A 15590-nucleotide genomic window follows, 5' to 3' on the forward strand; every position below is an offset into this window, starting at 1 on the left:
TAAACCAAAATTAATTTTAGACTCTAATAAAAAATAAAAAGCATTTATTTGAGCAAAAAGAGCTGCAACCCAGGAGACACAGATTCAGGTAGCAACCTAAATTGTACTGGAGGGAGAACAAAGGAAGGCAGGTTTTATAAAGCAAAAATCACAAAATGTAATTTTTACATGCAAATGAAAGATGGCTGGCTAGGTTAACAGAGATTGGTTAGATTCAATATGCAAATAAGAGAGGCAGAAACTGCAAGGAGGAGGTCAAGTCCGTATGTTGTCCATGCAATATTCCTTGTTCCAGGATGTTTATGGTTCAGCCTTGAGCTGAATTTAGCAACTGGTTTAACAACTTAATAGCAGCTCTGAGAACTGAAACACAAAAATGTGCATAGTCGTTATGAGCCCCACTTCCTTAAGAGCCTCCTGGTTCTATTTTAGGGCACCTCGATATTAGTGACTGTTTTAGATATTTCAGTTCACATATCACCCCTTTTGATCGAGATCTTTCTTTGTGAAGCATTGATGGTCTACCATTCTGGTGTAGAGTTATCAGGAATACTTGGTTTTTCATTGCCAAGAAAGTTCATTTCCAATGTGTCATGTACCACATAGTTGGGGGGCAGGGGGTGGGGAGGTCTTATTATAGCAGAAGTCATAATCATAGGGGTGACGGCCACATTTGAGCAATAAGGATGCCCCAGGGAAGCGAGTCTTAGGGATGGTTCTCATGTGGAGTTTTCTTCAATCAGATTCTCAGTTGGAGCAAATTATTCTTCCCAAGAGAAGAGGTTCAGTTAATCATCTCTAGTCTTTGTGTAACTGATATCTGAGTTTTTTACACAGGACTTAAGACACATCGATATACAAAATATCAAGTTTGACAATGAGCTACATCAAACAAATCAGAATAATGAGTAGGACAATTTGCACTCTTAATAACTCCCCTATTTTGCCTAGTATATATCTGCAAATGTATAATCTAAAATAGCTGGGTAAAATAAAATAGCTGGGGACAGGGTACTCAAGTAACATTTGTGCTCTTTCCACTTGGACAATTTGGTTCATATAATAAATTTCTGGCTATTTTTATTACCCATTGTCTTAAAACTGACCAAATGAGGTGTGAAATTAAACTCGTATTTTTTAGGACTAGTTATAGTCTATTGATTTATATTAAATTGTTTTGGATAGAGTTAAACCTTTTCATTACATTGTCTGAAACATTCACATTCATTATGAAAAATGTTTTTAAAATGTGAGCTACTCAAAAGCCAAAGTATGACTCAACAATAACATTTGTATGAGTGGGTACTAGATTAAATAAATCCCCATCTGGATTAGTCATAATCAGCTGTATATTGAATTTATAATTATACCCTGGTAATTTGAAGATTTTTATCCATCAAATCTAAAACATCTACAAAACATAACTTTACAGTGATATAAATTAATCACATTTTTACTTTTGTAATGTAACTAATAACAAGGCCTATTAAGTGATCTAACTAAAGCCAGGTATTAGATTCTATATCTTTTTACTTTATTGTAGGTATAACTTTTTCCTTTAATGAGTCTTAAATAAATGAACTATTTGGTCTTTCAGACTTTCTTATATGAGATTACTTTACTTTTGTGTTTTTTCAATAAATACATTCTACACAATATATATCCAACATTTAGTTAGGAGGTGTATATTTAGAGATCAAAATTATAAAATGCTCTAGACAATGAGTTCATGTTAAAAATGATGAGAGAGCTTTATATACTAATGGCAGTAATACCTTGACAAGTTCAATATTTAAGAAATATAAGACCCAGTGAAAACCCAAAGGATATGTTAATTGTTGAGGTTGAGGGCCTCAAAAACTAGCCCTAAAACTAGGTTTTTAAAGATGAATAGGAATGCACCAGAAAAACCAGGAAGGAACTTATAGGGAAGATGGAGTTTAGGATGTATAGAAGGAAACAAAGATACAAAGCTGGAGAGAGTGAATAGCCTTGTAGACTAGACTAAGGAAATTGGATTTAATATTAATAAATAAGCCATCCCCAAAACATTGTGCTCCTAAACATACTAGACAGTGTCCTAGGTAAATGCTGGAAATACAGAGATGAGGAGATGAATAAGATATGGGCTTTGAAAATTATAATAAAATTTTTATAGCATTGACTGGTAGAAATGTTCTTTCCAAACGTATTTTTAACATTATTCCTTGATTGGTGTATATGTGTCTCTATGGCCCATTGAATTTCTTGATACTTTAAAAGTCTGAGGTTTTGCCAGAATTGGAAGAATTAGTAAAGAGCAATTTTTTTTTAATTGCATTGTGGCAGTTAGCCAAAATAATCTATCTAAATAATTTTTATGATTTTTTTCTTAAATGTATGATAGAACCTAAAAACAAAAGTTCAAACAGTATATTTAATGATAAATTTTACTTAGATTATTCAGAGTTTTATTTTGTAAAAATGTTTTCCGCTGGATCTTTCCAAGGGTAAGTAGTATATCATTTTCTTTGTTCCCCAACACACAGTTTTTATGCATTCTAACTTTTTGTAGAAAAATTAAAATGAAACACTTCCTGTCACCGTGATGTGTAAATTCACAGATGTGGTTTTACGTCTTTTAAATACTGACTATAATATAGTGATAATTTAGATAATGGTACTCCATAATTTGGAATTTCTTCTAGTGATTTTAGAAAGTTGGTTTTCTCAAGGATGTTAATGTGGATAGTTTCAGGCACTTTTTAATGCGCTCATTTTTTAAAATTTATATGTCATTTGATACACACAGATGCATATATGTAATGTGTAAGCTATGTAAGTCTGCTACTCCCCAATTTAAGAACTGAAATATTAATATTACTGAAATACCTTTGTATTCTGCCCTCTCATTCCAGTGCTTCTCAGAGGTAATCAGTATATTGAATTTTGTAAACATGTTTTTCTTATAAAAAATAGGTCATTTACCACTTTTTATGAAATGTTTGTGAAGATCCATAGATGAGAGTAGAGACCAGACATTTGGTAGCACTTCGTGTAACTAATTAATGCCATTTTGGGGCAGGACATATTGAAAAAGAGTCAACTTGCAGTTCCATTACTACTTTGATTTTACATATTTTCCTCATTTATATCTGTAGCTAAGGAAACATGACTTTCCAAAACTTATGATTGAGTAAGTAAAAAATATCTGTAAGGGTTATTTAGATATCATTACCATTATTTGAGACCCATTTTCGACAGTATCATTTATGTGGTGATTCATTCATTTGATTAAGAAATATTTGAGTGTGTAAAATACTCCAGGCATTAAGGATATAGCACTGAATAACCAAGCAAAAGTGCCTGTCCTATGGAAGTTACATTTTAGTTGGGGGAGAAAGCCAGGGGATAAAATGCATAGACAAAATGTTACAGTATGACAAATGGCAATACATGCTATGCAGAAAGATAAAGCAGAAAAGAGAGAAGTGATTGGGAGGGAAAGGATTATTTTAAACAGGATGGCCAGGAAAACCTCTCTAAGAATGTGGCCTTAGGTGAAGGTTTATAGGAGGTGGTGGAGCAAGCATGAGTGTATCTGGGAGAAGAGAAAACAACAAGGGCAAATGGCCTACTTTGGGTATTTGAGAGAATACAAAGAAGCCTGTTTGGCTAAAGCACACTGGTTTCTATATTGCATTTGATTGGTGTGTTTTAGGACTTTTTCATATCATTTTTTCATATTTATTTATTTATTTTGCATGAAAGTAAATTTTAAATGACAGCTTAATTGTCTTATAGTGTATCCCACATTTTTATTTCTCTCATCCTTTTCCTCATTGTATCATTTAACTTGGTTTCTATAACTCCTATATTTTGTAATTGAAGGTTAGGTCTAATGACTTAAATTACAGTTACACATTGTTTTGCAAGAAAATTTCATGGGTGATGCTGTGTACTTCATATTGTGTCCCAGTAGGTAACACATGTTCAGTTGGCCACTTATTAGTGATGCTAAAATTAATCAGTTGTTTAAGGTGATGATCATTAAATCTTTTTCTAAAAGTACTTTTCCCTTTGCAATTATAAAATAAATTGGTTCTTTTTTACATTTTGCTTATGCCAACTTGCCACTTAATGGTTTTAGTTTCCATTAATGATTTATTTCTGAAATTTTGGATTTGAATGTAGAAGCCAGTGTGGCCTGAAGTCTGGAAAAGGGATATTATTCTATATCAATCGTATATAAATTAAAGGTGTCGGCCTTTATTTTTGGGACATACTGGTTAGGCAGATTAGGCATCCCTAAATAAGAGTTGTGCCTCCTACAGGGAGTCAGGAGCAAAGAGTTCTTTCTTGTTTTCCGTTGTGAATAAGTCCATCCAGAAGAGAAGTCATTTTTGTCCATCAGTCACTTCAGTAGATTTTATTTCTTTAATGTTTTAGTATTTATCACATTCCTCCCATTTTGTCCATAATCATTACTGTCTTAGTTTAACTCTATTGTGCCATCCTTCCTTTGTATAGGATCTATTGCAGTGGTATGTCTCCTTGCTTCTTTTCCTTCACTTTTACCTTTGACTATTCTCTACAATAAAACGAAAAATATTTTTTAATGCTCACATGTGTTCATGATATTTACTTGCTTAAAACCTTTCAGTGGTCACCCATTGCCTCCAGAGTAATGTTTGGCTTCTGTAGCTTTCTTTATATAAATAAGGGTCCCTATGATCTGGTCCCATCTTCTTTAGCAGCACTGTGGTCCTATTGTTGTACCATTGTTTAAAGTTCTAGTATTGTTTTTAATTCACTTATATTACGTGACCATTTTCTCACTTAAAATAGGAAGTCTTTGATGGGTGGGATAAGTGGGGATACGTTGGTCAAAGGGTATACACTTCTGGTTATGGGATAAATAAGGTTCTGGGAATCTAATGTACAGCATGGTGATTATAGTTAATAACACTGTATTATATACTTGAAAGTTGCTAAGAGTGTAAATCTTAAATGTTCTCACCAAAAAAAGAAATGGGTAATGTGATGGGATGGAGGTGTTACACACTAATGCTATGGTGGTAATCATTTTGGATATGTAAGTATTCAGTCAACATGTGCACCTTAAACTGATATAGTGTTACATATCAATTATATCTCAATAAAGCTGGAAAAATATAAAGCAGAAGTTTTTAGAAAAAGATTCCGGTTTTGCTCATCTTTGTACACCAAGGACCTGGTATAATGCCTGGAGTATATATGTTGCTCGGTAAATGCGTGAATAGATGGATGGGTGGGTAAATGGTTAGGTTTACAAATAGTTTCTCTGAAGAAGTGTTTTCAGGTCACTGTTTTAAGCACTATATTTGGGCAAGTCTGTTGAAATTAGGTAACGAAAAGCCAACATTTCATGAAAAATAGGTTACATTTTTGACATAGTCCATCAGCTGGGTTAAAAATCAGTTCTCTTGGATTTACTGAGAGAGTATTTTATATCTTTAGATATCTACAATTTGTTACCAAATTAAGTTCCCAAATATCTTTGAGGACTGTTCATTGCTATTTCTATTTCCTACAAATCATTCTTGGCTACTATAAAATTCAAATACTTTCAGATTGAACAGTTAGCTTTCTATCCCTGATAGCTGCATGAACTTTACCTTGCAGTGGACCTCTCATAAAATTGTTCTCATCCCAGTCAGAGGCTGTAAATAAGGATCCCTATGATCTGGTCCCATCTTCTTGGTTACCAGATCTTCTAGTTTTTGTTGCTGGCTCTTCTCTCTGAAGTTGGCACCTTTTTCCTTCCCTACTCCCCCATCAGTGTTCACAAAACTTCTAAAATAGACTTTTCCATTGTGTCTCTCTGTTTAGGATCAGAACCCCAGTGTTCCTTTCTTGGAAGAGCAATTCTTCTGCTCTCCAAGGTTCCTTTAGTAAACTAAGTGAAGCTCTGTTGTTGAGTAGAGAATACATGGGCTTTATATTCCCAGAACCAGAAGTTTATAGCTCTGGGATCTAGGATGAGTTCTTAATATTTTATTTTTCTCATCTTTGTATATAGCAATAGTCACCACAGTGTATGGGTAATACAAGATTATATATGTGAAAAGTGCATATCATATATTGTATTCTGCTACGTGGAGATTTCTTCCTTTGTATTTGCCTAAACATTATTGGAGGAATTGCTTTCATCCTAGACCTATTTGGTTTGTTCTGTATTATCTTTCTTACAGATTTCTGCCTGATACTTTTCCTACTGTGTAAGCTTTTTTCTGTTTCTATACTTGTTTCTTATTTGGTATGGTTTACTTTTTCATTAGTTTATTCGATAAATTTCTTGTGCAAAGCATCATAAGACTGCCCTCAAATAACTTAAATATTAATTTTAGATAAGGCATTTAGGCTACTTGATTATCTTTTTTTCCCTAATTATTTTTTATCCTCACCTGAGGATATGTTTTTTATTGATTTGGTTGGGGGGGAGAGAAAGAGAAACATCTATCAGTGGCCTCCTGTACGTGCCCCAACAGAATTGAACCCACATCCTAGGTATGTGCCCTGACCCGGAATCAAACCCCCAATTTTTTGGTGTACGGGACAACACCCCAACTAACTGAACCACCCCACCAGGACCTTGGTTATCTTTATTTTATTATTATTTTGTTTTCTTAGCTCTCCTAAAACGAAGACATTACTGTTTTGTGAAGGGAGCTAGTTTTCAATACCTACTGCTTGACAGACAGTTCTTTTTATATGGCATGTGTAAGTGTGTGTAACATGGGAAATAACTAGTAGTAGAATAAAGCAAAAAACTGCCCTTTGAAGTGGATATGGGAGATTTTCCTCTCTTTTTCCAAAATGTTTTTCTTCCTAATCACAATATTTGCACATGATACAAAAATTAAAGTATGCATTGTCAGTCTAGTTAGGAATTGAGCTGGGTATGTGTTCATTATCTTTAGTGTGCCACATAGTTCAGATTTCTCTAGTAGTGAATGCTGTTGGCTCGTGCTTAGGATACCAAAGCATTGTGGGGTTTTGTGGGAGTTTTTTATTGTTTGTTTTTTGTTTTGTTATTTTGATATGTTTTTACTGACTTTTTTTAGAGAGAGGGAAAGGGAGAGGGATAGAGAGAAACATTGATGAGAGAGAAACATGGATCGGCTGCCTCCTGTCGCCCCCTAACTGGGGATTGAGGCTGAAACTTGGGCATATGCCTATCCAGTGACCTCTTGGTTCATGGGTTAATGCTCAACCACTGAGCACACTCGCCAGGCTGTTTTTTGGGGGGGGAGTTCAATGTTTGTGGTACACTCTCAGCTTTCAGCTCTGTATGTACTCCTGTGCCACAAAGCACTTTTGTTCCTCCTTCTAGTGGTAGACTGGTGTTGCTTGTTGCCTGGTACTAGAATGAGGGCATGTGGATTCTCTGTTGTCCTAGTCTTGCTTAAGTCTTAAGCATGCCTTGTATGCCTGGAGCCACTAGGGAACTGTCTCAACTTTCCTATCCCTCCTTCCTATAGCAGTTAAACTCCCTTTTATGTCTGGTTGGATGAGGATGGGACCATGTTTCCTGTCCTTCTAGTGCTAGCAGACCCCTCTTTGGTATTGGTACAGGTTTTTTTCTTTTTTTCTTCTACCATTCTCCTAGCTGCAGGGGTTCTTTGCCTCTGCTATGGTGTAGTGCCTCACTTTGTTGACCTCTCATCAGATTTGTAGGAGATAAAGGTAAAGAGAAGTGATCTGGGCTTCTTACTCTTTCCCAACAGTTGAGGGTCATCTCCTGCAGGCCTGTACAACAAGAGAAATGCTGTTTGTAATACAAAAATTACTTTTATGTGGGTGAATTTGTTGATCTTTTATAACTCTGGCTTTTGTATTGTATTTAGAAAAAGTCTTCTCTACCCTAAGAATATTCTCCCATGTTTTCTGCTATTTCTTTTATGGTTGAACATTTTAAAGTGTTTTGGTTCATTAGGAATTTATTTTGGTGTAAGGTACAACACATACCTTGTTAACAGGAGGGTTGCATTTATCTGTGGGTAACAAAAGTCTGATCAACAATGGCCTAAATTCACATCTGAGAATCTGTTTTTATTGATTTTAGAGAGAGGAAGGGAAGGGAGAGAGAGAGAGAGAGAGAGAGAGAGAGAGAGAGAGAGAAACATCGATCAGTTGCCTCCCAAACACTCCAGGGATCGAACCCACAACCTAGGCATGTGCCCTGACCAAACCGGCAGCCTTTCAGTGCATGGAATGATGTTCCAACCAACTGAACCACATTGGCCGGGGCTAAAATGCTTATACTTTTGAAATTTTCAATTAAAAATTTTATTAAAGTAATTGAAAGATGCTCCATGACACAAGTATCATGATTAGTTTGATCTGAATACAATGGCAAATATCCTTTCTATGTAAATTTCTGTAATGACTTTTGTATTTTGCTTCAAATTATCTCAACTAGAACCCAAATACAACAAAACAGAACTATCATTTTAAGTGAATGGAGTAGAACAATGAATTAAATGCTGGATCTAAGTAATAATTTTGAGTACATTAAGAATTCTTTAGTTGTAGCAAAATAAACACAATTGCAAAATAAACACAAAAGATAAAGCCATCAATGTACCTATGTAAGTTATCTCCAATTTCTGTACACATCTACTTTGAGAAAAAGGTCCCTTTTTAGGTAGGAAGAAGGGGGAAAAGCTTTGAGCAAACTGATACCATATGTCATATTTAATATGTTTTTTTTATCCCTTTTAGGACAGTGGTGATTATCCCCTTACCATGCCTGGACCTCAGTGGAAAAAATTTCGTTCAAACTTTTGTGAATTTATTGGAGTCCTGATTCGACAGTGTCAGTATAGCATAATTTATGATGAGTATATGATGGACACAGTAATCTCCCTTTTGACTGGTTTGTCAGACTCCCAAGTCAGAGCTTTTAGGCATACAAGCACCCTTGCTGGTGAGTAGCTAACACTTTATTTCCTTTTCCTTTAGTTTTATTAAATATGTTCTGTTCTAATTAAACTTTAGTTAAATATTAATTTACGTTAATTACTGTGCTCCTGAAAAATATAATTTCTTCCCCTTCAAAGTCATCTGAATGGTTTGTGTTATCTGTGCAGATAAAATGTATGCCTGTGTTGATAACTAGCATTTGATAGCCTTGAGAATGAAAATTTCTGGCAAGTGTCAGCAAATCTCTCTGTGTTTTTCCCCCCTACATTCTTATTTTATAATCAAAGAAATTTTAGGAGTCCAGTAGGCCATATTCTTTGGTAAACCCAAATAATAATAGTTGAAATTTCAAATTCATTTTTTTTCTACTTAATTACAGTGCTTCGTTGCCCATTTTTATTGTCCATAAATGTGTAAATATTTATTTTTTTATATATTGGAAACAGCTAATTGCTACCTAGCTGGCTTTTTTCCTATTTCTAGTGCTATAATAATCTAAGCATACCAATATTTAATGTCTCTCAAAACAGTTCATTTATGTAGACTAGATAATCTGAAGAACTGACAATTTACAGTTTCTCACTTTTAGTTTAATCTTAGAATTATCTAGTAAACTTCTCAGCCAAGTACATTAATTTTTTCCTTGGGTTTTTTTTGTTGTTTTTTTTTTTCGTTACAAAGTAATTTTGTTAATTTAGCAATTGTTCTGTTTTCCTTCAACTACTTTAACTGTGTACTTACCTAAAATTATTCTTTTTTACCTATGGTACACAGTGTGTCTGTTTGTGTTTGTACATACACAGGTATTTAAATACTCCCAAATTATATTCTATTTAGTAGCAGTAACTTTGTTTATATTCATCTCATACATTATCATAACAAAACAGATTTAGTTTCAATTAATTACAGTTCATCTGGCATTTAGATTTCCTATTTATCTAATATAAATAAAGCATTGTTTTGCAAATGTTAGCGTGAATTAGAATCATCTACAGGATTTATTGAAGCAGATTGCATGGCTTTATCCCCAGAGTTTTAATATATTTTATTTTATTTTTATGTTTTTATTTTATTTTTTTCATTGATTTTAGTGAGAGTGGAAGGGAGGGGGGAGAGAGAGAATGGGACCTACTGCCTAGGTACGTGCCTTTGACCATGAATCGAACCTGCAACCCTCTGTTTTGCAGGTCTACACTCTAACCAGAGAGCCACACTGCCAGGATTGATTTAATATTTTGACTTTTTTTTTTTTTTTGCTTTAACTGTTACAAATTACCCATACTATTTTCCCCCTTACTCAGTGTAGTTCATCCGTTCTGTTAGTGTCCATTATTCTTAGTTACAGTTCTGTAGGAAACAAACATGAACCATAGTTGGTTTGGGGTTTGTTTGTTTTTAGGGTATCCTATTGCTCATTATTGGGAAAAGATCTTTTACTCAATTTTATCTTTTTTAAAAAGGTAAAATAAAAACACAATTTTGTTGAAAATTTTCTGTGCAGAACAAACATCAAACACAGTTTATTCTGTATCTTGAGAATATCTTCTTCCTCATTATTAAGAAGAAATAGAGATCTTGTACCCAGCTATATGTTTTTAAAAGTTACTGTCTATATATTATTTATTAAAAAGTATCTGATACGCACTTTTCTTTCTAATTTCATGACTTAGTATTTTCTGTATTTCATGTTTTCTTTATTTTCTTTATATTTCCTATCTACTTTTCATCTTCTATGTATAATAACATTCTTTTAGGTGGTTGTCAGATGCGTAATAAATTCAGTGATTGGAAATAAACAAACTTAAACATAAAATAGAAATTGCTTCTGAATAGCCAGAATTGTTGTTATAAAAATTTATTTGGTTTCCCAAAGCCAAGAGAAAAGGAGAAGCAACAAATGAACAAAGGGCAAACATGAGATGCTATCCTTCTGATACAATTGTGAAATGATAATCATTACAAAAAGAGGGCAAAAGAAATGATTTACATATATCAAGATAGAGAGCAATCTAGGGCTTCTGTAAGGGCCAGCTATCTCTCTTTAATCCAGAAAGCCATGCATATTTTGTATAAAAGATAAGTGTATGTCACATACTCTATTTAAGATAAGAGAAGGAATAATATATTGTAGAAATATACAGAATATTTTTACTTTTAAAATGTTTCAGTTTCCTGTAAAATGCACTTCAATTCATTTGCATTTGTTCTTCACTGCCATGTCAATGAAGCATTACTGTATTTCACCTACTTTATGATGGTCCATTTCAGCTCTCCTTTCCATTGGCACATTTTCAATGACTTTTACTATTGTATTGCTTTTCCTTATTTTCATATATATATATGACAATATATATATACATACATACATATACATATGTATGTATATCCTAATTTTATATATACTTAAATATATTTTAATTAGGACTTTTCTCCTGTTCCCTTTGAGTTGAGTAGCTCCCTTCTCTTTCCAGTGCCTTTCTGTCTTTCTCTTTGCACAATTTACCTGTGATGATGATAGTTTTTTAAAAAACTCCTTGATAAATGCCATTTTGTCTTACCTAAGTGCTATTTTTGATTAGCCTATTGGAATTTGAAATTACTTTTCTAAATCAGATATCAAGTTAAACAGATTTTTATATTCTGATTTTTTAAAAGCCAGACTATTTTTCAAGTCATCATCAAATTTACTTCAAAATATTACTGTAATTTCTGCGTCTTTGTTAATGATCATCTTCCAAGGCTCAGTCTTGTAAAATGTGAGACATATCAGTCACGTACCCTTCAGCAAAGCACAGAGATCTTCTTGCTGAGAACTTAATTCCAGGATGGGTAATAATTATCCATCTTTTCAAGGATTTTTCTGTTTTTATCTTTGCCCTCTTCTTTTTTTTTTTTTTTTTTCTTATGGTATGTGTGTGCAGGGGGTAGATTAAAAGATAATCATTTTTATTCACTTTGCAGGACGAGTCTTGGGGACTAGATAAAATGGGCAGGAACATTTAATCCTCTGCTTCAAAGACTGTGTGCATGGACAGTTACAAGGCAGTTTTGGCCAGATATGATTATCGGCTTTGGAATAAATTCTCCTTGACATTGCTTATATCTTAGCTGAGAAGAGAGACAATCAGGTTAGTTGTTTTGTAGGATACAGATGTGATGAGTTCCAGAGCTTCATAAGTCATCACAGTGGTCTTATCAGTAGTACTTTTAATCTGTTTTTTAAATATCCCATTTTCTTATTACCAATTAAATAATGTGTCCCTATTATCAGTGTTTATGCATTGCATTTAATTGCAGTATATTTTCATCACATTTTCATTAAAATTTTTCATTCTATAGTACTTTAGGTCTATTCTACATTTAAGTTAGTCTTATTTTTTTATTGGAAGTAAACTGTGCTTTCTCCCCTTTTTTGAAATTCTCTTTACCATTAAATTGACACAAACTAGTAGTAGTTATATTTTATATTATATTTTTGGTTTGTTTTTTGTGTTACCTCAATTGGAATTTTAAATCACACTGTACTATTTATTTGACCCACTGTAATAAAGAAGCTTCGCATTACAGTACAGTTTTCATTAACTATTAATCTTCAGAATTAAGTGCCCTTATTTCTGTTCTAAATAGCTATCTCAGTTGGACATACTAGAACATAGTTTGTGGGCTTAATTTATAAGTAATATTATGTTATTGTTATTTGGTGAACTTACCATCTGAGACTGGGCACATTTTTCTTTTCCAATTGAATGAAACTTTCCTGAGAAAATACTTTTTCCCCCCAAGATCAAAAATGGGTAGGATTTTTTTTGTTTTACCACTTTGTTGTTTGGTATTACGAAGAAAATTCTACTCAAAGAATCTAATTTTTCTATTTCTGTTTATATTATTGTTAGGCATTTGCTTTTAAAATGTATGCTAATACTTTACAAGTTGTTGACTTTAAATTTTTGTTAGATGGCAGTTTGTGTGATGAGTAATGTTGCTTTAACTTTTTCATTTTTTTGTTGTTTTGTCACCTACGTAATTTTCTATGATGTTACAAATAAATTAATATTGACGGCCTCTTCTCAGATGAAAATGCTAATTTGAAAAGGGTGGGATTAAGAATACAAAACTTATGTTAATAATGGTGTGGTGATTGAGTGAGTCCATTCTATTTTTTCTAAAGTGAATTTTTGAAAAATTAGAAAATGTAATTGAGATTGTCATATGATAGTCAAGTGGCCTCAGTATGCTAGGCAGCCAGTCTTCACCAGTAGTTAACAGTAGGTCACTCTTAGACTCTTGGGGAAGTAAATATTTCTTTCTACCTTTTTGTTTACTATGTTGACATATGGTTGATTTTACATTATTGATTAACATTCTTTACCAATGATATATGAAATTGCTTTGTTCTCCAATCATGAACTGAAAATCATTCTGCTTTAGTAAATTGACTTTGTTTCCTTTGGCTTTCAGTTGCTGAAACCATGTAATACAGTGGTTCATAGAATGGGTTCTGGACCAGGCTGTCTGTATCCATATCTCACTCTACCTGTTATTAGAGTTACTTGGACAAGTCCTTAACTTATCTGATGGCCTCATTTTCCTTATAAGTGGGAAAGATAATGATAGCTACCTCATTAAATGAAATTAAGCATGCTTGGACCAGTGCCTGACATTTAATAAGCTACTGGTATTATTCTATAAAGACATGAAGAGCTAATTGTATTTGTGGTGTTTCCGTTCATTCATGTTTTTACTCAGAGTTTATCAAACAGCTCCTCTGTTTTTGTAATAAAAGACGTTACAAGTGGTAAATCAGAAGTAAACAAGTAAATAGTTCTATCAAAAGCTACTATTAAGAAAACAAACAGCTTGAATTTTTATTTTACTTAGTTTTTGGTTCTCAGGTCCCAAATTATATTTATTAAATTCAGTAAGACTTTTATAACTCCTAATCAGACAAAATATTTCTGGTTTTCCAGAATTTATGGTTATCCCTGAAAAATTTAGCTCACTGTGGCATCATCAAAGAGCAGACCATAAAGTATACATAATCTCCCCTTCTTGTCTTTATATTTCTTATGTATGTGCTTTTTGAGCCTAGAATTTTTTTTTTATATGAATCTTAAGAAGTATTTACATGGGTGTAATTATCATTGTAAACAATCTTCACATTAGAGCATAGTATTGATTTTTAACTATGTATGAATTTCATTTCTAGGTATCACCACAAAATATATTTTTTTAAGTTTTTTCTAGATTCTTGCTTTTTCATTGCTTTGTCCTTGCACTATTACTTTTTTTTTTTTTTTTTTTTAATTTGACCACCTTGTTTTTCTCACTCCTCCTGTATATATAACACCTTTTTCAGTTTGGTTGGGTTTGTATATAGTAGACTTCTGCTGTTCTCATGGGAAGAATGCCAATAATTGGCCAAGTTTGCACATGCTACTACATCATATAACTGTACCCATAAAATACAATAAACTTTAAGAATGCAATTACACTTTCAAATCTGTAAGTATGGCCCGGCCGGGCGTGGCTCAGTGGTTGAGCATCGACCTAGGATCCAGGCGATCGGGGTTCGATTCCCTGTCAGGACACATGCCCAGGTTGTAGGCTCGATCAATGACTCTCTCAAATCTGTAAGTATGGGTATCTACAGTAAAAATTTAAAACTTTCTAGTTAAGGAACTATTATTTTCTTAGATTTATCTCTTTTACTTTCTATCAGGTGTGAAAATTAGCTTTCTTTTTAGGGTCATTTTTTGTGAAGAAATTATTGAGAATTCAGAAAAGGAGGAAAATACAAAAATAAAAATTAACCATAATCATACCATCTCATAATTTTGATAGTATGGTGGTATTACATTTTTTTTCTCATATGCACAGTTTTGAAGATTTTTTTGTTTTATTTTTAAACAAATAATAGGGTGTTATAATCAGTTTTGTGATGTGCATTTTATTTTGTGGGTTTTTTTAATAATTGTGTTTAATATGGCTTCCTCATTTTCTAAAATCTAGATGTCTTTTAAATTATTTAATTTTCTGCCATTGTTTGGATCCTTTGTCTTTTGTTGGATCCCCTATCATCATTTGCTTGCTTTTTTCATTTATTTTCTCCTTTTTGGGTAGCTTTTTTTTTTTTGTATAGCTTCTTGAGAAAAAGGATATTGGAAAAGTATATATTTGAGACTTTATATGCCTGAAAAGTATTTTGTATCCTCATTTTTAATTGTCTGACCCAATATAGAATTCATTATTAAGTATTTTCTTCAGTATTTTTCTAAGCTTCTAAGTCTGATCCTCTTTCTTTTCTTTAGTAGCTTTTAGATTTTTCTCTTTGTTCCTGGTGTTCTGAAATATGGTGATATAACCTGATGTGTATATATATATTTTCCCATTCATTGTGCTGGGCACTCTGATGAATTACCTATTGCTTACTCTTGAATCAGTCCTGAGTTTCTTATTATTTCACTTCCATTTTCCATTTCTTAAATCTTTTTGTTCATTTTCCCAACTTTATGGAACTTAATATTGACTGATTTTAAGTTTTCTAAGAGTTCTTTCTCATTCTCCAAGCCTTTTTTAAAAAACATTGTTCCATTGATGTACTATCTTCTTACCCCATTAACAATGTTAATTATTACTCTGAAGTT

General features: G+C 33.0%; 1 protein-coding gene across 2 annotated transcripts in view; it reads left to right on the forward strand.

Moving 5' to 3' along the window:
• STAG1 (STAG1 cohesin complex component) overlaps positions 1–15590 on the forward strand; it is a 273379-nt gene that overhangs the window by 141618 nt on the left and 116171 nt on the right. For both annotated transcript variants that reach the window (XM_081160341.1, XM_081160342.1), the window contains exon 7: positions 8746–8950. In XM_081160341.1, coding sequence (XP_081016467.1) covers positions 8746–8950 — 205 coding nt within the window. The remainder of the gene's footprint in view (positions 1–8745; positions 8951–15590) is intronic.

Source organism: Miniopterus schreibersii (assembly GCF_964146895.1).
Source record: "Miniopterus schreibersii genome assembly, chromosome: 15".
NCBI lineage: Eukaryota > Metazoa > Chordata > Mammalia > Chiroptera > Miniopteridae > Miniopterus > Miniopterus schreibersii.